The following is a 23,639-nucleotide window of genomic DNA, read 5'->3' as shown; positions in this document are numbered from 1 at the left end:
AATCTAGCACCTTTTTTAGCATTTTTCAAATGTTTTTTGGCACTTTTTTAGCACATTTTAGGATTTTTTGTACATATTCTTGTATGCCAATTTTAATTGTTCTTCTGTAAAAATATGGTTAAAAATTAATTAAATTAATTATGTACAACATACAAATTAATGTTTACTGGTTATCTGTAGAAATATCGGTTCATATTTGATGAGCTTAAGTTACATTTTCCTATAGAAGTGGCCCTTTAAACAATATACTCGTATTGATGTGCTTTTTCAGAATATATGGTGATTTAAAAAAACCGATATTAGCTCCACAAATAACAGTTATTTTTTAACGGAAAAATAAAAGTCTGATTGAAACAGTTAAAAAATGAGTTTTATTTTTCCGTCATAAAATAAAAATTATTTGAGGAGTTTTATTTTTTCCATCAGAAAATAAAACTCATTTGGGGAGTTTTGTTTTCTCCGTCAAAAAATCAAACAATGTTTTCATATATTTTTCAGTCTCTTATTTTATTGAGTTTATCTGACCAAGTCCATTAAATAGTTGATTTGAAATGACGTAGAAAATATCTGAATTAAAAACGGCAAATGGTAATTTTCTGTTATGATTGAACACAAGGTTTTTTAATTTCTTCGGAAGGCATTATTATTGAAAATGAGTTTTATTTTCTGACGGAAAAAATAAAACTCCTCAAATAATTTTTATTTTATGACGGAAAAGCAAAACTCTTTTTTTAAAAGTTTCATTTGAATTTTTATTTTTAGATTGAAAAATAACTTTTTCAGATGGATTTTTATTTTTAAAGTCACAAAATAACTGTTATAAATTAACTTTTTTGATATAACTTATAACTGTTACGGTCCCTGCAATATACATTTCCAAAAATTTTTTGAATTGTAATATTCATTACAAAGGATTTCATTTGAGTCTTCCCTTTAGACTTTTAATTAAAAATATCATTATAATTGTAAACTTAATTTCAAAAACATTTTTGCGTTACGCATCAACAAACTCGTTCATTGGAACGTTTCTGGAACTAGTTCAGATATAGTTCTAGAAAAGCTTTAGAGAACATCTTTTTCCAGCGATTTGTGATTCAAATCACAACATTTTTCGACAGAACTGTTTGGAGAATTAATTGCGATATTATTAGTTGCAATGTCGCAGTTCCAGAATCTGGTTGTTTACTTCCGATCTAAAAAATTCAAAAAAAAAAATATTGATAAGCATTTCTAATTCCGTATTAAAATCATCCCATAATAAGTGGATTTGGTTTGCGTATTAAGGTAAAAACATTATTTATGCAGTTAAAAAATACAAAAAAAAAAATAAAGCTATTTTAGAAAAATTCTAGGGCAGCTATATAAAAAATCCTCTTTTTGGGATAAAGTAAGAATCGAAAAACTCTAAAACTAGTTATTATAAACATTTTGTTCTGTATTAAAATCGACCCATAATGGTCCATTTGCGTACTAAACTAAAAATATTATTTATGTAGTTTATTTAAAAATTTAAATATTTTACAATAAAAAACCTTATTTTTGTTAGCACTTTTTCTAGCATTTTTTTCAAAACAATCTAGCACTTTTTCGCAATTAGGTTTTGCAACACTGATCACCACTTAAATTTCGGCTAGCTTTTAAAAGATCGTTAAGTGTTGTTAAAAGTTAGTTTCCTAGTCAAAGTTTGAACGACGAAAGGATAATCAGGATGGACGCTACTTTTAGGGACTGTGAGGGTTTTGAGAGTGTTGACATAGACAATACTTTAGATAGTGGTTTAACTTTGAAATTTCTGCGAAGATCTTGACGTATTTAGAACTGTGATGTGCACGAGATTCTAGAGCGTCGAAAGACCCCTTGGAGAGCATGATGTCTGCTCAATGTTGATTAACAGTGGCAACCCCTTCATACTGACCAGGGTCTATGATGGTTTTAAGATGGTTGAAATGGTCAATACTCTACACAGAGGGAAATATTTTTAAATTTTATGCACATCCGTTGTCTAAAATATAAGAAGCGTGGTAAGCTCAAAATCCGTTGTCAATAGTGAGCTTACCACGTTTGTTAACTTTTAGACAACGGATGTGCATAAAATTTAGATTGCGATAACGAATTGTTGCAATGTTGACAACGTTGCGTTGTATGTATGTATATACTTGACAACGGATGTTATTGAAAAATTTGGTGTCAATTTGGTACCAGGTGTGTATATTTTTCCCTCTGTGTAGAGGGTAGTTTGACTTTGACATTCCTGCGGGAATCTTGGAGCATTATGGACAAACCTTAAAGGACTGTGGTGTGCATGTGCTTCTGGTCTGTCGAAAGACTCCCTTGAAGAATTTATGCCATTCAGAAGTTTGGGGAGATGACGCTGTCTTCAAAAAGAGAGACAGCTGTGGGTTAACAGTGACAATTCCTCACACTGATGTGGCCAAGGGGAGCCCAAGCAGTAAATCGGAAATGTCAAAATGTTTTCAATAAAATCTATTTTTGGATTTGTCAGCATAATCTTCTTGCTCGAATAAACTAAAAATGATAATTACTTAATTTCTGAACACAACTGCAAACAAATGATTTTATACATTTAACTAAATTTAAAGTTCTAAGGAAATATTTCTGGCAACACTGTTGCTGGGTTATCGAACGAATGAAAAAATATAAAAAACAACTTCACATGTATTTAAAATGTATGTAGCTCTGTGTGAATGGCAAAAAATACCAAAGTAGAAAAATAGAAATTTTATTTAGGAAATACACGTTCGTACCACCTACAAAAGAAAAATAACTAAAGAACGAACAAACAATTTAATATTTTTTAAATGTATTTTTAGTACTCTTATTTAGCCCGTTATTTTATTTTGCTCACGATCTACGTAATACTCCCTCCTTAAGAAAACACGTACACAACAAATCATTCGTTTGTTACTCTATAATTCTATTTTCTGCATTCTTGGACTATCTATAATAATTCTAATGAATTCTAATTACAAATACAACTAATTGTTTATATACATATTTATAATTAGTGCTCTCACTCTCTTTCTGCTTCTCTATCTCTATGGCAAATTATCAGTTTTATAAAAATATTTATTCATTTATTTATTTGCATATTTTGATTTCAATTCGATTATATTATTGGAAATTTTAATTGTGAGTAGTCTCCTCTGTCTTGATAATTAAACCCTGTTTTTAGCTTTTTATTACAGTCATCACCATATTTTTGTTATTGGTTTTGAGAGTGTTGATGAAAGCATTAAACTTGTTCTATTCGTCTCTCATTAGAATTTTGTTTGTTTTAAATCGTGTTTAAGCATGATTTTGTTTTGTGTTTGTTCTGTCATTCCCTCCCTTTGTCTTCCCTCCTGGTTTTCCTTCAAAATGTATAATTTATAACAAATTCAATGCCACATTAATGCCATATTTAGGAGTGACATCACAGTTACGTTTTTAATTTCATTTTGTTTATACATATAGTTTACACATAAAAATGTATTCCTAAATTATACGTACAAATATACGAGTGACGGTTAAAACACTGAACAAAAATTTTGTTAGAATAACTTTTTCTGAAAAAAAAAAAATAAATAATAATAAATAAATGTCGCGCTCATCTGATAATGATTTGAATAAAACTGGACTGAAATTTTAATTTAAGAGTTTTTTGGCAATATTTTTTATATTTTGTATATTGTGAAATAACATTTCTAAATAACAAAGTAGAAATAAAATGTATATACTAGAATGACCACAAAAAAGGCGATGTTGGAATCTTGTTCGTCTGAACCTCACAAAACAATTCCCCTTTCCGGATATTGAGATAGCCGATAGCCTTTCCGGATATTGAGATAGCCGTTAACACGTGCCGCTTGTCGCTCAATGTTTGGAAAAATCCAAATCTTCGGGTATAAAGCTAACATATTGAGCTAATTTTTCTGGGATATCAGAGGAAATTAAAAATTCGATAGAAATGTCAATAAGTAATGGTTTTAATTCATTTTGTAATAAATTGAACAAAATTAGTTTATTCAGCATGAATTTAACGTTCTATAGGAATTAATTCATCAGGAAATTACTACATCAAACGTTTTAAAAATTAAAATTACAAATTAAATCTCAGGAAATGTGTTTAAAGAATTGTTTATTATTAAAAAAGATAATTCAATTTAAAATCTAAGAATTAAGGAATTAATTCTTTGCTCTGGCAATAATTTTAATTACTTAAAGGAATTTGATATTTGTTTGGTGAAGACTGATCGGAATATATTAAAAATTTTAAATATGTTGGCGTGCTCTACTCAATAGTGATCACCCAGCAAAAATAAAAAGAAGTACTTCCAAAATAATAACATTTCTCACCACTTCAAAAGTAGTACTAATTTTTACCTTCTGAAGAAGTGATGTTTAAAAACTTCCGAAGAAGCGAAAATAATTCTATTTTTTCAATGTTGAAGATATATTTTTTTGTTCTCACATTTTTATGGGATAAAAATGTTATATTTGGGCTTTTGTATTAATTGTGTCTATTACCCTAATTAATGTTAATATTATTTAAGTCAAATTAGTTGTATTCTATAATACTACGATTTCACTTCCAAATAACTTCCAAAAAAGAGCGTTAAAATTACTTCTTGAGAATGACTTCAGAATTGGTGAATTTGCAATCAAATAAAAATGACATCCCACCTATGACAAGCCTGTGTTAAAATCATCACTTCTTCAGGTTTTTTTCAGTACTTCCATGGAGTAAATTCTATTTCTTTTTTGATTCTTTGGAAGTTCTTTTTTTTTGCTGGGGATATCTGAATAAGTGCAGATTATATTTATAATAATTTTAGGAGCACAGTGTAATTGTTACTGTGCCTTAAATATAATAAACTAATTTAATAAGAAAAAAAAAACACCTTAATGTGACGCACTTGGAATTTCATTTTTCAAATGTTATTTATAGGCTATTTATACCCTACAACACTATGGTGAGGAAAGGTATTATGAGTTTTGGCAGATGTTTGTAAAGACTACAAATAACTCGGTCAAAATTTGACATAATTTAGTTTTAAGTGTCCCTTTAAATTATGGTAAAAATCTGGCGACATCTGACCTTAGCCCCACAAAATCACAAATCGTATATAATATCGCTAACTGTCATGTAGTCTGTAATCATCCATATTGTGATAAAAACATTATAAAAATTCTGCACAAGTCTTATAAATGAGCATATCGTTGTACAAAATTTGGAGACGGACGGTCAATAATTGGACACATTCTGAAATCATTTTAAATAAATATGGTCTCATATATAACCTTCTCTTTTGTAAAAAGGGTATAAACAAATTTGCTATTCCGATTTGCAATTTCTTGTATTAAATTTTCAACCCTATACAGTATTTATATTCTAAATCAGTCAGTCTGTCTGACCGTATGTTTAGTTGTAAGCAAATTTCTAAAGGTCCAAGCTATCGTCGGGATCGAAATGTTGGATAATTCTATAAGAAAATTTATGATATTTTCAATATTTCTAAAGAAGTGTGTTTTTTTTATTTCATACTTAACCATTGATGTACAGTTTTATTTTTAATTAAAAAATAGAATAATGAAAGTTAAAAGAAAAATAAAATGAATTTATAAAAAAAGAAAACAAAAAAAGAACTTATAAAACAATAAAATTTTTGAATACTCTATCAAAATATACAACGGTGGAGAGATTATAAAATTCGGCATAGTCGCACTCTTTCGTGTTTTATATTATTCTGCAACGACTCCACGGTTTAAAAGCAACACAAGTAAGAGAGTATAGTCGGGCATGGCCGACTATATGATATCCTACACCAGTTATGAGTATATTTAAAGTGTGATTTATTTTTTTATAATAAATCACACTTTATATTTGAGAAATTTACTGATGGATATTTTTTATGAATGAGGTATTATATGAGAGCTAGGGTCAAACTCGGGTCGATTTTTATTATAATTAATGGTTTTGCTTTGGTTAGGTTGATAGTAGTGATTGTAAATGAATTATGCATGTTAAAGTGTTTTTCTGAAGGTAGACTTTTTATGGGGCTAGGGTCAAACATTACTAACTACATATGAAACTTTTTTATCGTCAAAAAATGAAGGACATTCCAAATTTCATAAAATTACCTTTAAATTGGTTTACATGGACAAAACAAAGCAGACATACGACATGGTTAAATCGAAATGTCTCTTAGTTACAAACATCAACGAAAACCAATAACACCATCCTCACTATAGTGATGTAGGGTAAAAATATATTTATTTAACACTCACAAATATTCAGTATAGGTATATTTGTATTAAGGTGTGATCACTTAAAATTTGGATGCAAATAGTACATATGTACGTTTTAAAATCTCACAAACCATTTTTAAAATTTTTTCATTTCATATGAATTTTTTATAAATATTATATAAATATTTGTATAAATATTAAATAAATAGCCTCCCAACATATCGTGTAATTGTGACCAAATTACGATAAAAATCAAAGAGGAAATTTCGAAAATCAAGATCAACTTATGAAATATCTTTCATATTATATTTTGCATTCATTATTATAAGATTTTTAAATCTCCAATCCGTATAACTAAAGTTATGTATACACGGTTATCAGATCTTACAACGTTGGCAGATCTGGCAATGTGATGACAATAAGTAAATTGTCTAACAATTTCATTGACGGACAATTGTCAGACAATAAATTAATCTGTCAACAAATATTGTTAGTTCACACTGTTGCATAAAATTCGCACATCTGACAATAAAAATTGTCAGACATTTATCTGGCAATGTCAACGATTGTTAAGAGTCTGGCAATATTATTGTCAGATGTGCGAATTTTATGCAACAGTGTGAACTAACAATCTTTATTGTCGCAATATATTTGTTTTACCATATACTGGCAATCCTTTTTCTGACAACGTTGCAAGACAAAAATTGTATGTTCACATGGTTGTTAGCCATTTTCTGAACATTTCTCTGCCTACGTTGTAAGATCTGACAACAGTGTATACACAGCTTAACAAATTGTAGCTAAAGGTATAGTAATCTATTTTATTTTTTTATTATTTTTTCCAATACTGTATACTAAGTACATATTCTTTTGTTTTTATAAATGATTTCTGCTGTGAAATTTAGTTATTTTCAAGTCTCTCTTGTTTTCCCTTAACACCAAGAACAATAGAAATAAAAATACAAAACACTAATACAATACTTAATTATGATGATTAACTAATGTTTAAAATGTACATACAATGTTTGTGTGAATAAATGACGTCACGTTGAATGAGTGTACACACTCAATGTTGCCAGATTTGAGCGGTTTATATCCATTTTAGTTACATATTTTTAATAAATTAAACATTCCTGCATTGTCATTATAATTAAATTTTCTTTTATAGTTTAAAATAATTTATTGAATATTTTTGGAAAAACTTTTAAAAATAGTTTACTAAAAAATATTGTATTCTTTGGTGATTTTCCTCAAAATAATAAAAGATCTTTTCACATGACTTCATCTGGCAACTAGGTTTGTCGAAATTCTAATATGATTGTATTGTTGCATATTTTTTGGCGAGGTTCATATAACAAATTTTTCAAAAATTTAATTTTGTGTTTTTTTTTAATATCAAAATCTTTTTGTTAATAGTAAAACTAGGGCTAAGATTTTCATCCACTAATAATATATGTAGGTGTATATACACAAAGTATACAGAGGTGTCTCTTTGGCATTTACAAAAGTCTAAAATCAGCTTTTTTGCGGCGTTTGTAAACATTTGTGGAAAGAGATATATAAAATACAGCTAAAAAAATCAGAGTTGGGGGTAGTGCATTAAATATTTAGTGCACTAAGGTTTCCACTAAATCCCACTATAGTGACGAAATTTTGATTTTCCACTATTTTTTATCATTATAGTGGTAGTGAAACATATTTTAACTACCATTAAAAAAATTAGTGGTAGTAAAACATATTTTAACTACCACTAAAAAAAATAGTGGTAGTGAAAATTTTTCCACTACCACTAACCATTAGTGGTAGTGAAAATTTTGCACTACAATAAAATAGTGCAAATGTTTAACAGTCACTACATGAATGCTTTAATATGCACTAAAATCTCAAAAAATAGTGTTTGTAAAAATAATCCAAACAAATTGAAAATACATATGTACATATGTATGTTCAAAATATTTCTATTTTATTATTTTTTATTGTATTAAAGAAAAATCATATACATACATACATATTTATGGTTTTTAGAAAATGAATTCGTTCGTAATAAATGAAAGAAAATGTCAAAAATATACGATAGATAAAGTCCTTAAAAAACAACGAAAGTAATACCAAAATACGAAATAAAATGTGGCCCCTTGATTCCGGATGCAATTTGAATGACAAACCTTTTAATTTCTTGTCACTTTGCGTACAATTTTTATGTTGTTTTTCAAAATATATTTTTTCTAAATTTATTTTTTTTGAGTTCCATTAACATTAGTGAATGATTATATTTTTCCACTATCCTGTTAGTGGAGAAAAAAAAATTTGCACTAAGCTGTAAAAAAAAGGGTTTTCACTATCACTAAATTAATTTTAGTGAAAAACTTTCTTGTACCACTACCACTATTGCTTAGTGAGGCTGTCATTTTTCAACTCACCACTAAATATCTATTAGTGATAGTGAAAAATTTTGCACTATCACTAACATTTAGTGGAAACTGCAAATTTAGTGCACTACCCCCAACTCTGAAAAAAATAAGTGTAAAGTGTTGTACGAAAAAGATAGTAATAGTTTTTTGCTCGTGACGCCACTGTATACCCTGTGCCTGTAACATGAGCTATAAAATGTGAAATATCTTTAAAAATTTGCAGTCAAATAGGGGTTTGTTCCAATTATATAGTGTAAAAGAGAGTAGCCAATTTTTAAGAAACTAAAACCACACAACTCATGATAATTATCTTGTTTCAGATCCCCAACCGATTCCAAATTTCAGTATTTTATTAAAAGTATAAAGTATAACGGTATAACTTGAAAGATTTTTTAAACCGCGTCGTATTAACCATAAATAACAATTACCTTACCAATGTCATATACATATGTAGACCGTTATCATTGAAATAAGACCACGAACGATCAACACTAAACCCACAAATTTGTATGTAACATTATATGACATAACAACGTAAATTTTGAAAATAGTAACTCAAGCACTATTTTTTGTCAGTCGGTCTTATGTCCATATATAGGACCGCCATGTATATAATTTTATGATACATCCCAGCAAAAATAAAACGAAGTATGTATTTATAAAAGAACAACATTTATCACCACTTCAAAAGTAGCACTAAGTGAATTTAAGTCGTATTAATTGTATTCAATATGCTACAATTTTGCTTCTAAATAACTTCCAAAAAAGAACATAAAAATTACTTCTTGAGAATAACTTCAGAAGTTGTGAATTTGGAATCAAATAAAAAGAATATCCCTCCTATGACAAGCCTGTGTTAAAATCATGACTTCTGCAGGTCTTTTTATGTACTTCTATAAAATAAATTATAATTCTTTTTGGCTTCTTTGTAAGTTATTTTTTGCTGGGATGCTTTGATGGTGGGTAAATATACATAAAAGATTCTAAATAGACGAATAAAACACTCTTACTAGTTTTTTGTACTACAAGGTAATTAAAACTCTTACAAAACATATAACGATAAATTGAATAATGAATCTTTTATATTTATTCTATAAATGACATTTCTTTAATTATAATGATATATTTTTTTAAAAAAGAATCATGCAGAAATATGTGTATGTAATTACATTCATATTGAAATGAATTCTATTTAAAAAGTTGTAAAATTTAAGCAGTAAATAAAGAGGCATTTGTAGACATTGCAAGTTTATAAAGTTAAAGAGTTGTAAAAGTTTGATGCCATCCCGCATCTATGTGCAGTTTGTAAAAGTTGTTACACAAAGAAACATGACCTACATCTCACCCATTCATCCATCCATTCATTCATTCATTCATTCAGTCAGTCATCTTTACATCCAAACAAACAGCCAACCAACTAACCATTCATTCATTTATAAATGTATTATATAGATTAGGGTGGCCCAATGCGTAGCGAACCATAAAATTTAACCGATCTTTCCAAGACAAATTAACATTTATATAATATTGATACCAGACTTTGGTTGTGACGACCAAAAACTTTTAGCAGGACCATACTAATATTTTTTATTACATAAAAACATAGGTATTTATGTATGTATACTTGTGGTAAATACTTACTTGTAGATATATAAATTATATACATATGTACATATGTATGTTTGCATATATCGTCATCTTAAACACAAAATATCCTAAAGATTTTTAAGATGCAAAGAACAAAATGGTTGAGTAATTAAAATATATTTTTAAGTTCTTTGTATCATTTTTTTTATATATATTACGGCACTGGGTATTTTTGGTGACGATATGTACTAGTTGTATGCAGATAAAAGTACTGTAAACTTTACTTAAACTGCAGACAAATCCACTTATGTTTATTATTGTAGTTGCTGTGTTTTATTATTCTTGATTTAATGTTTTCTCCTCTGGCTTAATTTGAAAAGAAAAAAAATGTTTTCTCTCAAATCCTACGAGCTCTAAAATGACAGCTAAAGTTATATTTTAATCTAATTAAAATATGAAAATTGTTTTTAAAGAATTTATATTAACCCATTACCTCTTAAAGTTCTATAAATTGGACACTAGTAAATTGTGTGTTCAGGTTTCGAAATTGTCGTTTTCAAATGAAACCTCAAATCCAAATAATTATAAAAAACTAATAAGTACACAGAAAAAATTATTTTAAAAAAATTTTCAATTAAACGATTAATCAAAAATTTTAAAAGGGTTCAATTCATTTTGTATTTGATTCATAAAAATGTATAATCAAATACGTATTTAACAACAACAAAAATAGAAAAAAATAAAAATTTTGTGTACGAAATCAATTATAAGTAGTAATTGAATATACAATTTTTGTTATAGGTTGAACTTCAAAAAATAAAATAATTGAAAACGAGGTTTTGGTAATTGAAATCGTTTTTCAGTTTTTTCTGTGTAGTATCTCCAATAAACTTGGAATTCATTATACTTATGACATTAAGTAATTTAAATTATAATTACTTGTAATGTGTAATTGAGTAATAACCACCTCGCTGAAATGGGGACAATTTTTTTTGTGATTACCTTTAAAGTTATATTTTTAACGATTACAATTAAAGTAATTGTAATTGGTGATATTAAAATAACAAAAACAAACAGTTGTAATTGTCCATTCTTTAATTACAATTATAAGCAATTTTAATTGTTTAAAACATCAATTACAATTATTTCTAAAGTAATGTATTTGAAAATGTAATCTGCATTCTCCAAGCCTGCTATCCAAAATATTTTTATAACATTATTTCTTATTCAGTAAGTCATGTTTTTGCTAAAAACAATTTATTTGTGAAAATTATTTTACATAAAATAACATGCAGAAATCCAAATATATCCGTCCTTGAATCATGCTTTTACAAGGGAAGAACTAATTGTTGAATGTTGACAGTTTTCTGTTCTTGTTTATATTACATAATGAAAGAATTTGTAACTAGTGTGTGTAACAGAAATACAACTTTATTGAAATATCTCCCATAATGGGGGTTAATGCACCCGGAAGACAACATCACGTTTATTTGTTTTGAGTATTACATAGTAATTTATGTTGTACACATAACGCTCATTTGTAACAATAGTGTCATAACTTAAAAATTATAAATTTTTAAAACTATTAAACTTTGCAATTCTTATAAGAGCGGGTTTTTAAATTGGCAATTAAACGCCAATTATAATCAGTTTAGTTACCCTTATGTGAAAACCGCTGAAGAACTCGAATTTGACATTATTTTTCCCGAAAAATGGACCATTTTCTCGAAAATCTAAAAAACTACGATTTCATATGTGTACCATGACGTACCATAATGCATTTAGACTACATTTAGAATGAAATATAATTTTGTGAAATTATTCAAATTTTTATTATATTTTAATTAAAGCTTTTTAAAATCACATCGGAAAGTTAATAAAAGGTATGCTGTATGTAAAATCCACCATAAAAAAGATGGTCCGTGTATAGATTTTGAAATTTTGATCTGGATATGTCTGTCTGACTATTGAAAGCTCGATAAGTGCTAAATGGGAGGAGATAGAGTGTTATATTTTTTCACAAATGTTCCCTATTAACTAGGCTCGTTTGGTATTGAAAATCAGCAATATCGGACCAAAAGAAAAAATATAGAAACATAAGAACATTATGTCCGTCTTTCGACTTTTAAACTAAGTTATTAAAATAAGGTGTTAGGAATGAAATTTTCCACAAATAGTCTTAACCGAAAAAATACATGAGCCAAATGTCCGTCCCAATGTCATCGAAAATAATTTTAATGTTACATGTCCTGAACAGTTGAAATGACTTTTGAGATTATGCGTGTGATTTATTTATTTAAAATTTGATGTCTTCTTTTCGAAGACCAAAATATGATTGATTTAAATTTTTACAATGATATAATTTCAATGCTTAAAGTAACGGTTAACAAGTTTGAAGTAAGTGTAAGAAATAATGATAATAATAAGAATGACATAAAAGAATAAATATTTGATAATTGCATGTTAAAATAAAATATTTGATAATTGTGTATTAAAAGAAAATAGTTGATGATTTTGTATTGAGTATTTACATAACTCTCTTTGAACTTCCACCCAAATTGTAGGAGGATTACAAAATAATACCAGATATACTACATACATATTTATAAAAGGTATTTAAATGTTTTAAAGTGCATTAAAAATGCAATTGCAAATTTAAATACATATAAATAAAAATATTAATTACGCCTTATCTTGATACTCTATTCTAAGAAATTAATTACAATTTGTATTTTTTGTAACTGAAAGAGAGACCAACCCTACTGTGCATAAAAAAATGCAATTGCAAACTTAAATACATAGTGCGCGTCGCCTAGAGGTTTCCGTTGACTGTTCTATGCATGACATCTTTGAACATTTTTTTACATCATCAGGATTAATAAGAAATTCTTTATATCTACAGTTTATCTTTAAATGTATAATTATACATTGTTTTTCTAATTGTAAGTATTTTGTAATATTTTTGTATATAGAAAAATAGTTAATTAATTTATTAATTTGAAAGCGAAGCAAAATTTTGTACCAAACTGTAGGACTGTTCATTTATTTTCCCAGTAAATACTTGCAAGGAGAGAGTCAAGTTACAATTTACAAAATTATTCTCAAAATTAGTAAAAAGTAAATGAACACTTTACTAGCAAAAGAAAAAAATTAAATTTTTACGTAATATCGAAATAATTCACTTCGCAAACATTTTTATTTTAAAACAAACATAAAATCGTTGGCTGACAAATAAGGTAAGCAAAAGACAGCTGTTCAATTGTATATAAGAAAATTATTACTAGTACAAAATAGAACTTGTAAAAGTTTTCAACGAGAGAAAGTGTTTACGCTCTTGTTTTCTTCTCTTCTTGCAAGTTTTTTGAGTTAATGAACGCTTTTCCAGTAACAATTGTTACTAATTTGTACTAACTAGTAACAACTTTCAGTTATTGAACAGAGCTAGTGATTCATTGTGGATTTATGTATTGCTTTTTCAACAATTTTCATTTTTAAAAATAATAAAATATTAATTGTCAAACTTTGTTTGTATATCAACTTAGGGTAAAGATCTTTATACATTTAGGACCAATCTTAAAATGAATCCTTGAAAGTTGTTTTTGAGTACTCAGTTAATTTTGCAAGCTTCGCCCGATGGAGGCGGTTTAAACTTGAGCAAGAATATGCAAAAATGTAAACAGCTGATGCAAAAAAATTAATAACATTTTTATAAAAACAAACATTATGGTGACATTTAAATATAAATTTTTTGTTTTTAATTTAAGTTTTTGTTTATTTTCATACTACACTTACAATTTTCTTCTTCTTTTTATAAAACATGCATTGTATTGATAGCAAACTGTGATGTTTTCTGTTGTTTTTTGTGGCAACACTGCAAAGTTTAAAATTGTACACAAAAACATGAAAGAGGAATTACAAAAGATTAACGGCTGTATTTATAAAAACTTACTTTAGGTTTATTAAACAATTTTAGGCAAAATTCAGGAAAATCGTATTATAAACGTGAAATAGCTTAAAATACCTTCAATAAACCATTGACAATTAGAAGAATTTTATTGTAGGCTCGACCCTTCTTTAAGCCAACAATAAGTTGATTTTTAACAATTTTTTTCTCAGATAAAGATTTTTCCGGTAATTTTAGGTTGATTGCGAAAACTAATTATGGTTTCTTTTAAAACAAAATCTAAAAATTCTACTTTTTAACGTTTACAAATTTGTAAATAAAATCCCAGAAAATTTTTAAGCGATTATATTTTGAGGAAAAAACTCAAATCTAGGCATTATTGGATTAATGCATGAATATTTGACAATATTCCAATTGTCCAGCACTATTTTTAGGCAATTTGGAAATGCCCGTCTGTCAACCAAATGATGGACAAAATCATTTGATTTGGCTTTTTCAAAGTTTGTTGGTTAAATATAATGCCATAAAGTAATTAACCATGTAAATTATATTGATTAGTGTTATACTAATGCAAAATATATTCGCCGGCATTAAAATTAGTCAAATATCAAAGAAATTTATCAATATTTGCAAAAATTTATCAAAAATTACAAGGAAAATAAGTAAAAATAAGAAAATGTGTCATAGTGATGTATATTTTGTCGCAAAATATCCGTTATTCGGATACTTTTAATAATAATTAGAAATTATATGTTATATTTATACATCTGAACTAAATAGACATTTATTAAAGCCATATATATATTTATTTTTCTTAAAAGTTTGTTTTTATTGTCAAAAATCTATTATAAACAAAAATATGAAATTAAGAAAACCGAATCAACGAATATTTTATCCTAATTGTACGCAACACTAACACATAAAATGACAGCCATATTGTACAGTACTGCCAACTTAAACATAAATCAGCACAATAGTTAATATACGTTTATTATTTGTTTATGAATATCACAATTTTATTAATGGTTTTTAAGGCTAAAGTGTGCTTTAACTATTGAGTGCATTAAAATCAAAATAAGATTTTTTTATAAATACAAGCGTAAATTTATTATTAGATTAACTAATCAGTTTATTAGTTGGCATTTGCCAACCCAAAATCCCGTTCTTATAAGTAAGTGAAGCAAATTTTGATATTTAAAATAAAAAAATATTAAAAACAAATTTAAAGTTAAAAATTTATAATAATAAAACATAAAAAAATGTCACTGTTTATTGGGTAATTGCATTCGTACAAAATGCATGTAAATGTAAGTACAAATATACATATGTAAAACTGAATGAAACTACGCTTTTATAAGCTAAACATGTTCGTTCAGTCACTTACGGCTCACGGACACATTTATTCTCAAAAAAAAGAAGGATAATTTTGTTTCTCTTAGTATGTATCTTAAAAATAAAGTTAAGAGTTTGAAATGTTATTTTTTTCTCCTTAAGCAAAATCCTTTTCAGATTGGATTTTCTTGTTTACATTTCCTTAGCAGTTCCTATTCTTGCATTTGCACTTCATATACTTACATTTTTCGAAATGTACATTTGGGTGGTGCCAATTTTAATTGTATCTGTAGTATATTTTATAAAGAAGATATTAGGATATTAATTTTTCAATTTAGTTCTTTTATAGGAGCTATGAGAATTTAGATCTAAATAACTAAAACAATATTTCGATTTGTTTTAGTTAAAATTATGGGTCGTCAGATTTCTAACTGTATTTTAGTCACGTGATTTACTTAACTCAATACTCTTTCCCAACACTACTGCCTTTCCTAGTTTATGTTTGGGGTAACTAGATAAATTTCTATTTCGATCCAGACTAATGTATATACATGTATAAAGTATCATTCTATTTAAATAATTGATACCAGCCTAATGCAATCACGTCTATGAATTGTATCTGTAGGAATATTTACAGTAAGTCGATGTATCTTTGAGACACAGTCGTAGTTTATTCACTTGTAAACTCAAATGGATTTACAACAGACTAAAATGTACTTGAAAATATTTTTTCCTCAAAGGCATTTTAATCGTATTTGCTTTGAACGAGTTCATATGCTAAACGCGAATTGCATAGAGATGGACAGTTATTTATACATATATTGACATACATATCTTCTTGCATTTTGTTTGCTATAGCAAGTTTATCCTTGCAAGTCTGAAAATGATGGAATATTATTTGATATCCATGAGTTGTGTGAAAAATAAGTAAAAGGGAAAAAAATACGTAAAATAAATGAGAATGAAAAAAATTTTATTAATTAGAATTTAAAATATTTAAATTAAAGGATTATTTAAATAAATTTGCTGTATTTATTTCTTAAGCTTGCAACTTAAAATACACTTCTTTAAGGCGTTATACTAAATCGTACTTTTTTTGACGTGTAAAACACTTTTCCTATAAAAACGTTTAGCTGTAGGCAAATGAATCTTTGATTTTTATTGCTTTTTTCCAGTATGAATGGCATCAATGACATCTTCGTTAATCTTTTGACACAATAACCATGTCATTTGCGCACTTGACATCAATTTTATTCTTTCATTTAAATGAAGTATTTTGTCATTTTTAGACACTGAAAATAGGCAAATAATAAAATAAAATTTAAATATATAAATTACACTGGTCTGCAGTGAAAACCTCCTTTAAAAGAAAAATATTATTGTTTTGCCCACATTTTAATATATTTAAAACATTTAACCCTTTCAGGGTCAAAAATAATTTATGTCTAGAAAAAAACTTGAAAACTTATATTTAAGATAATTTGAGTACGCTGAATCCGGGAAAAATAATATTTTTTGAATTTGAGTTTTCCCTAGTGAGTTATAGAAGATCAAAGTTAAATGTCGAATATATTCGACATTCGAAAAACAGTCTCCAAAAAGTACCAAAATTTTTTTTATAAATTTTTTTTTGTAAAATGTCTTCTTAAACTTCTTTCAATACAATACAATTTAAATCTGCATAGTCCGATCTCCTAAAATACAATTTTTTTGGCCATTTAATGAAGCTGTTTTTTAACGTTGTTAAAAAGCACTTTTTAAAAAGTAGTCATAAGTGACAATTTCTAAAAATCTGATTTTTAAATACTTTTAAAATACTGAAGATCTTTCAAAATCTCAATTATAAATATAATAAAGTCTTCATTTTCATCTAAAAGAAAAAAATTAAAACTAAAGTTAAATATTATACCCAAAATATGCTTAAAAACAGAGTCTATTGTAATGTCGAATATATTCGACAAAACCACGGAAAGGGTTAAGGTTGTAAACCTGCAAAAATTCAAGACCAAGTGTGGTTCCATCTGGAAATTTCTGAACATTCTTAAATACTTGTACAATGTACAAATATTGAAGGTGCATAATATTGCCACTGTTTTTACTTCTTTTAATGTGAAAACATCATGAATTTTGTGGTTATAATTTTGGTTTTCCATTTCCGGCCACTTTTCGCAACAATAATTCATAATGTTGTCTACTGTAAAGTTGTTTAATAAAGTTTAGAACTTAAACGGATATTAGAATAGACAATTGTACAAACAGTACAATTTAATAATGCTTTTATGGACTACTGAATTTATGACATATTCAAAAGTTAATTTGTTTAGTAATTTTTCGTCAAGGTGACAAGTTTGTCAAGGTTTTACTAATTAAAGCAACATTTTCAAAAGAACGATTGTATGAAATGTTTTGCTTTTTAATAAAATTGTTAAATAATTACAACAAATAATAAAATTTTTTATATATACATTGTAAGTAAAATTCGGACATTTGCGCCTAAAATTTATTTTCCAGGAAATGACTTTTTATAAATATAAAATAGTTGAGACTCCCTTAGAAAGTATATATAAATTTCGTCTTAAATATTGTTGTGTTTGACTCAAGTACAAGGCACATGTATCAGATACAAACTTCCAAGAGATCTAGTGCGATTGTTAATTTTTTATATGGAGTTTGACTTTCGTACTTTTTTATACATTCATACGTTTTCTATATACAAAGAAGTCTATGGATAAAAGAACTTGATCAGCTAGACTAAAGATTTTATCTGTAGTTATTTTACCCTGCCTAAGCACCTACCACATCTGGTGTAGGGTTATCATATCATCGTCGAGCAATAATTTTCTGTTTCCAAAATTTCTAAATTTTGTTCTGTTTACATGAAACAAATAAAAAGTTTTAATTTGTTTAATTTAAACAAATAATGACAAGAGGATAATACTGTATTTGATCAATGTGAATGAAAATTAAACATAATTCCACTTTACATACATACCTACCATTTCATTCATACTCAGAAAGCAAACAATAGAAGGGGGTCCTACAAATGTACAAATGTTTATTTATTTCTGAGCCATAAGTACCAATAAGGCGAGAAAAGGCTATATAAACATATACATTTATATACATATGTATGTAATTATGTAAATACATATATAAGTATGTACGTATGTATGTATTTGTTTCTGTTCTTGTATGCTCCACTTTTATGTATTTGTACGTTTATTTTGTTTGGCTGTTTGTTATGTACTTGAATAGTAATGAAGTATTTTCGCTTGAAAATTCACTTATTTTAGCTTTAAAGTGCCTCTTATATCCTTCATTAAGCAATAAGTTTATGTTGCTTATTTTCCCTAGATTTACTAGATCTACTGCATAAAATTTATAGATAATATTATATTTATACATACATACTGTAATACGTTAATATACTACATATAAACACACATGTTTATAAAACTATTTAAATTAGGGTATTTTTCTAATTTTTCTTGAATTTCGTAGAATACTAATCGGATTAATATGTTAATTGGCATATACAACAGCAAATAAATTTAAATATATTCTTCAACTGTTTAACAATTTTATTAAACAAATGGTCGGAAAAATAAATATGATCAATATCTTTCTGAATTTCAATAACTAGTCCAATAATTGTTTAGTTAATAAATAAATTTAGTGAGAACACTTGGAACCATTTTGCTAATTTGTTATAAGCTCTGGTTATTCCTATGGTCCCATAGACAACCATCAGTTACTTACAAAGTGATACACCTTTAAGACAGTTCAACAAATTCCCCGAATGACTGGGCCAGAGTGTTATGGATATTCTGTAACAATCTACCTATCGAGAATCTGATGTAGACAATCGGTGTATACTGTTCACGTCTCGTCCTAAAGAAGTGTATATGCAGTCTAGTCTTCCTTTGTTAGTACAGTTCACCCAATTCTGCAGGATTGTTCCATAACCGATACAATAATATTTCAGTGCACCTGACTCACTGCATCTATAAGCCGATTTAGCAAAAGTTCTTTCAATTAAGGACAAGTTCGTGAACAATAGATTAGAATACGTCTTTTTATCTCCTTGTACACTTAGAGCAAATTATAAGGTTAAAGATCTCATCTCTTTTCCAACGTCTAATTCAAAAATAGAAGACACATATCACCGCACTACAAGAGGATACGAGAGGTGATTGTCTCACCTAGCGGCTTGCCTCTAATCAAAACTTTACTTGTTCTACCCGAATCCAAACTGAAATGAATATCATTACACATAAGTATATTTCCCGCCCCTTCAGTGTCTCGGGCCCCGATTATGATCTACAGTCGTCTCATTTTGATGTTTGTAAAACCCAAAAATATTGGTCCTACACCCTTAAAGTATACCAATCGGCTCAGATCCACTTTCTGATTCAATTAAACTATGTCCGTCCATCTGTGTGTCTATCTAAACCTTGTGCGCACGCTACAATATTCAAGATAATTTGCCGATTTTGCACGATGTTGACCCAAGCACAAAGCCTATTGAAAATGGTTGAAATCGGTCTATTATTTCACTTTGACCCCATTCAACCGTACCCCTGAATAAGGCTTTTGAACTGATAATTATGTTAAATATTTTGGTATCATATTTATTAAAACGTATTACTCTCTATTAAAATGCTTTAATTTCAAGTTGAAACTTATAAGTAAAACTACTACAAAGTACTAAAGGGCCCTTCACACGGTCATACTTTACGTACGACAAGTCTAATGAAAAAGTAAAATGAAATTCCATCCGTATGACAAAAAAGAGAATGAAAGTCGTATGATTTATATTTTTTGTGTTTACACGATTGGTATAAAACAATAACAAAGTAAGATGGAACAGCTGTTTCATTTTTTTGTGTGTGTTTACATAAAAATACATCCCTGATCTAATGCGACTTGCTTGTTTTTTTAATCATTTCCAAAAATGAAGAGAGCTATACGACTGTCAAATTTTCCACCCGTATTTTCTCTCAATGTGTGATGGTTTCATTACATATTGCGTTTAGACGATCCCATCCGTTCTCTTCTACAAAAATTTTGACAGATCATATTACTTGTGTGCTCGTGTGAAGGGGGCTTAATTTCAGCTTTTCACTTTTTTCATGACACCAATTACTAAGTATTCCTTTGAAATAAAATGCAAAACATAATTTAAATGTTTGGAAACAAAACCAACAATTTATAAAAAGGAATTTATAAATTTAAAATTACAAATATCTTATCTAATTAAATGATAGGATTTAATCTTATTAAACGATTTACTTTCATGCTTGGATAAAGTACAACAATACTCTTACATAGCATTTTACATGCATCTGAACATTATTTAAATATTGTTATTAATTTCGATTATACAAAACATCCCAGCAAAAAACATGGCAATGACTTTCAATTGTATTAACTTACCTAGTAACATACTTTAACCCCTTACTTTGTAATGAAAGTTTTTGCAGGGATTAGATACCAAACTACACAAATGTTTGATGAAATAATAATTCAATTATTTAAAATTATTTAATGCTTAAATTAATGAATAAAAAAATGATGATTTTATCCTTTTATTTCTTTTTAGATTATACGAGAACGTTTGCCGGATTACCCAGAGCGAAATAGTATAGTTTGGAATACAGCACCAGGTGCTTTGCTGACGCTTCCAACATTTGGTGATAGTTCGAGGTATGAAAATCATTTATCATTTTTTTAATCTAAAAATGTATGTTTTTAAATGTTTAAAAAGTTCCACCGATTTTGTCAATGTACCTCAAGAAAAAATGGTCACAAACTATATGAGTACATTATAAAGATTAGAAAAACTTATGCAGCTTGTTTAATACATCTTTTGTGAAACCAGGAGGCCAATGTATTTTGGATCAAACTCCAATTCAACTCACCTTAAGCTATTTAAATGACCATTTGGAAGAAATAAAAATAAATACAGTTTTAAAGTGAGGTTAAGTTGTTAAATAAATTTATTATTTTCTTTTTTAATTTTAGATTTATGCCCTTCTTATTGGATGATATGAATTTGAGAACAAGAGACAATTATACAGCCGTGATATATGTTCAAATAGGTGCGCCCTTAGGTCCTAACAATGCACTTTATAAACTAGTCAAAACGATAACAAAGAGTCAATTTGTAGATAGAGTAAGTTTAATTCAATATATAACAATATTTAAATTTATCTGGAATGTTTCTTAAATTGTGTGTTTCTTTTAATAGATTATTGTTTTATGGGCGGCTGACCGCCCGATTCCATCAAAAAAACGTTGGCCTCCAACATACCATATACCATTCCATGTGATATCACTTGGCAGCTCATATCAAACAAAACCGGTTGTAGCTGCTGCTGCTGTTTCTGCTGCTAGAGGAGATGCAGTTAAAGTAGGAAACGATGGTGCCTTAAATGGTCGTTCAGCTTCCCAGCACAATAATAATAATAATAACAATAATGTTAATAATAATAATAATGCACAGAATTCACCTGATGGCGATACGCCAAATGACAACGACGCTGAAACGACCACTGAACGTCCCAGCATATCCCAACGATTTTATCCTTATGACGAAATACAAACTGATGCCGTACTATCATTGGATGAAGATGCCATATTAAATACGGATGAATTGGATTTTGCCTATACAGTGTGGCGTGATTTTCCCGATCGCATTGTAGGGTATCCTGCTCGTGCTCATTTCTGGGATGATTCCAAGGTTTGCCAGTTTTCTTTTAGAATGAATCAATTTTATTGTTTAATTTTATATTCGTTTATTTTAGAATGCTTGGGGTTACACATCAAAATGGACGAATTACTATTCCATTGTTTTAACTGGCGCAGCTTTTTATCATCGCTACTACAATTATTTATACACCAATTGGTTGTCGCTATTACTTCTGAAGACTGTGCAACAATCTTCCAATTGCGAAGACATCCTAATGAACTTTCTTGTATCGCATGTTACACGAAAGGCACCCATTAAAGTAACACAGCGCAAAGGTTATAAGGATCGTGAGACCGGTCGTTCACCCTGGAATGACCCTGATCATTTTATACAACGTCAAAGTTGTTTAAATACATTTGCAGCCGTTTTCGGGTGAGTTGTGTTTTTCTACAGACATATTTTGTGATAATAGTTGGACAGTAATACCATCAATGCTTTTCTTTCAAATATTTTTTACATAATATTTCCACAGATACCAAAATCGACTTAATAGTTTAAGAGTCTTATTCATAAACTTTTGTCAAAAGTAATTTTCACACAAAATTTCTTCTATAAACCTATGATAAATGTTTGTGAATATGACCCTTAGGACCTTTAATATATAATTCTTATTTTGTTTTCTTTCTTTAGTTTATATTTAAAATCTAATCTTATTGTATTTGTTCTTTTTACAGCTATATGCCACTTGTACGTTCCAACATGCGTTTAGATCCCATTTTATATCGCGATCCTGTATCAAATTTGCGTAAAAAATATCGACAAATCGAATTGGTCGGCAGCTAGCGTTCCATAAATAATAGCCTATAAATCTTCTATATAAATAATATCCAAATCCAAGATACGTTAAATAATTGAATAATAATAAGTTTATTAAATAATGTTAGTTAAAATATTAAATATTTTATTAGTTTTCTAAGCATAAAACAATAACAAACCAACAAAATGAAAACACAAATAATAAACAAAATAATTATAAAAAAATATAACATAAATTATAACAATAATAATTAAGCAAAGCGCGTCATAATGAAATAAAGGTGCCGTAGTAAATATTAAGAGGAAACCCCCTAAAAACATGCAACAAATTATAGAGAAATTAAAGACAAAAAAAAACGCTTAAGAAGAGATTCATTATTAAATGCCATATCTTAAAAGAATTAAAACAAACAAATAAATAAATAAATTATTATAAATAAACAATAACACTCACACAAACATACATATATGAAAATGCAAATAGAAAACAAATATTAAAATGATACAATGGATAATTTATTTAACAATAATAACATTTGCAATACTCTATACTACATACACACCTTCTGTCATCAGTTTCCCATTATTCGTATCATTGTTATTTTTATGTACATACACACATAAGAACACAAGGTCCACAAATGACACA

General features: G+C 27.9%; 1 protein-coding gene across 1 annotated transcript in view; it reads left to right on the top strand.

The window, feature by feature from the left end:
* LOC119614574 (exostosin-1) overlaps nucleotides 1–23,363 on the top strand; it is an 82,592-nt gene extending 59,229 nt beyond the window's left edge. Inside the window, exons 6-10 of the mRNA XM_037970690.1 lie at nucleotides 21,086–21,189; nucleotides 21,508–21,658; nucleotides 21,734–22,225; nucleotides 22,290–22,606; nucleotides 22,909–23,363. Coding sequence (XP_037826618.1) covers nucleotides 21,086–21,189; nucleotides 21,508–21,658; nucleotides 21,734–22,225; nucleotides 22,290–22,606; nucleotides 22,909–23,017 — 1,173 coding nt within the window. The 3' untranslated portion in view covers nucleotides 23,018–23,363. The remainder of the gene's footprint in view (nucleotides 1–21,085; nucleotides 21,190–21,507; nucleotides 21,659–21,733; nucleotides 22,226–22,289; nucleotides 22,607–22,908) is intronic.
* The last annotated feature ends 276 nt before the right edge of the window (nucleotides 23,364–23,639 follow it).

This window comes from Lucilia sericata, unplaced genomic scaffold, assembly GCF_015586225.1.
Source record: "Lucilia sericata isolate MDLA Ls3-8-SP2 unplaced genomic scaffold, ASM1558622v1 Contig000042F_arrow, whole genome shotgun sequence".
Taxonomy (NCBI): Eukaryota; Metazoa; Arthropoda; class Insecta; order Diptera; family Calliphoridae; genus Lucilia; species Lucilia sericata.
The sequence above is the reverse complement of the archived record's forward strand: the minus strand, read 5'-3'. Positions and strand labels throughout refer to the sequence as shown.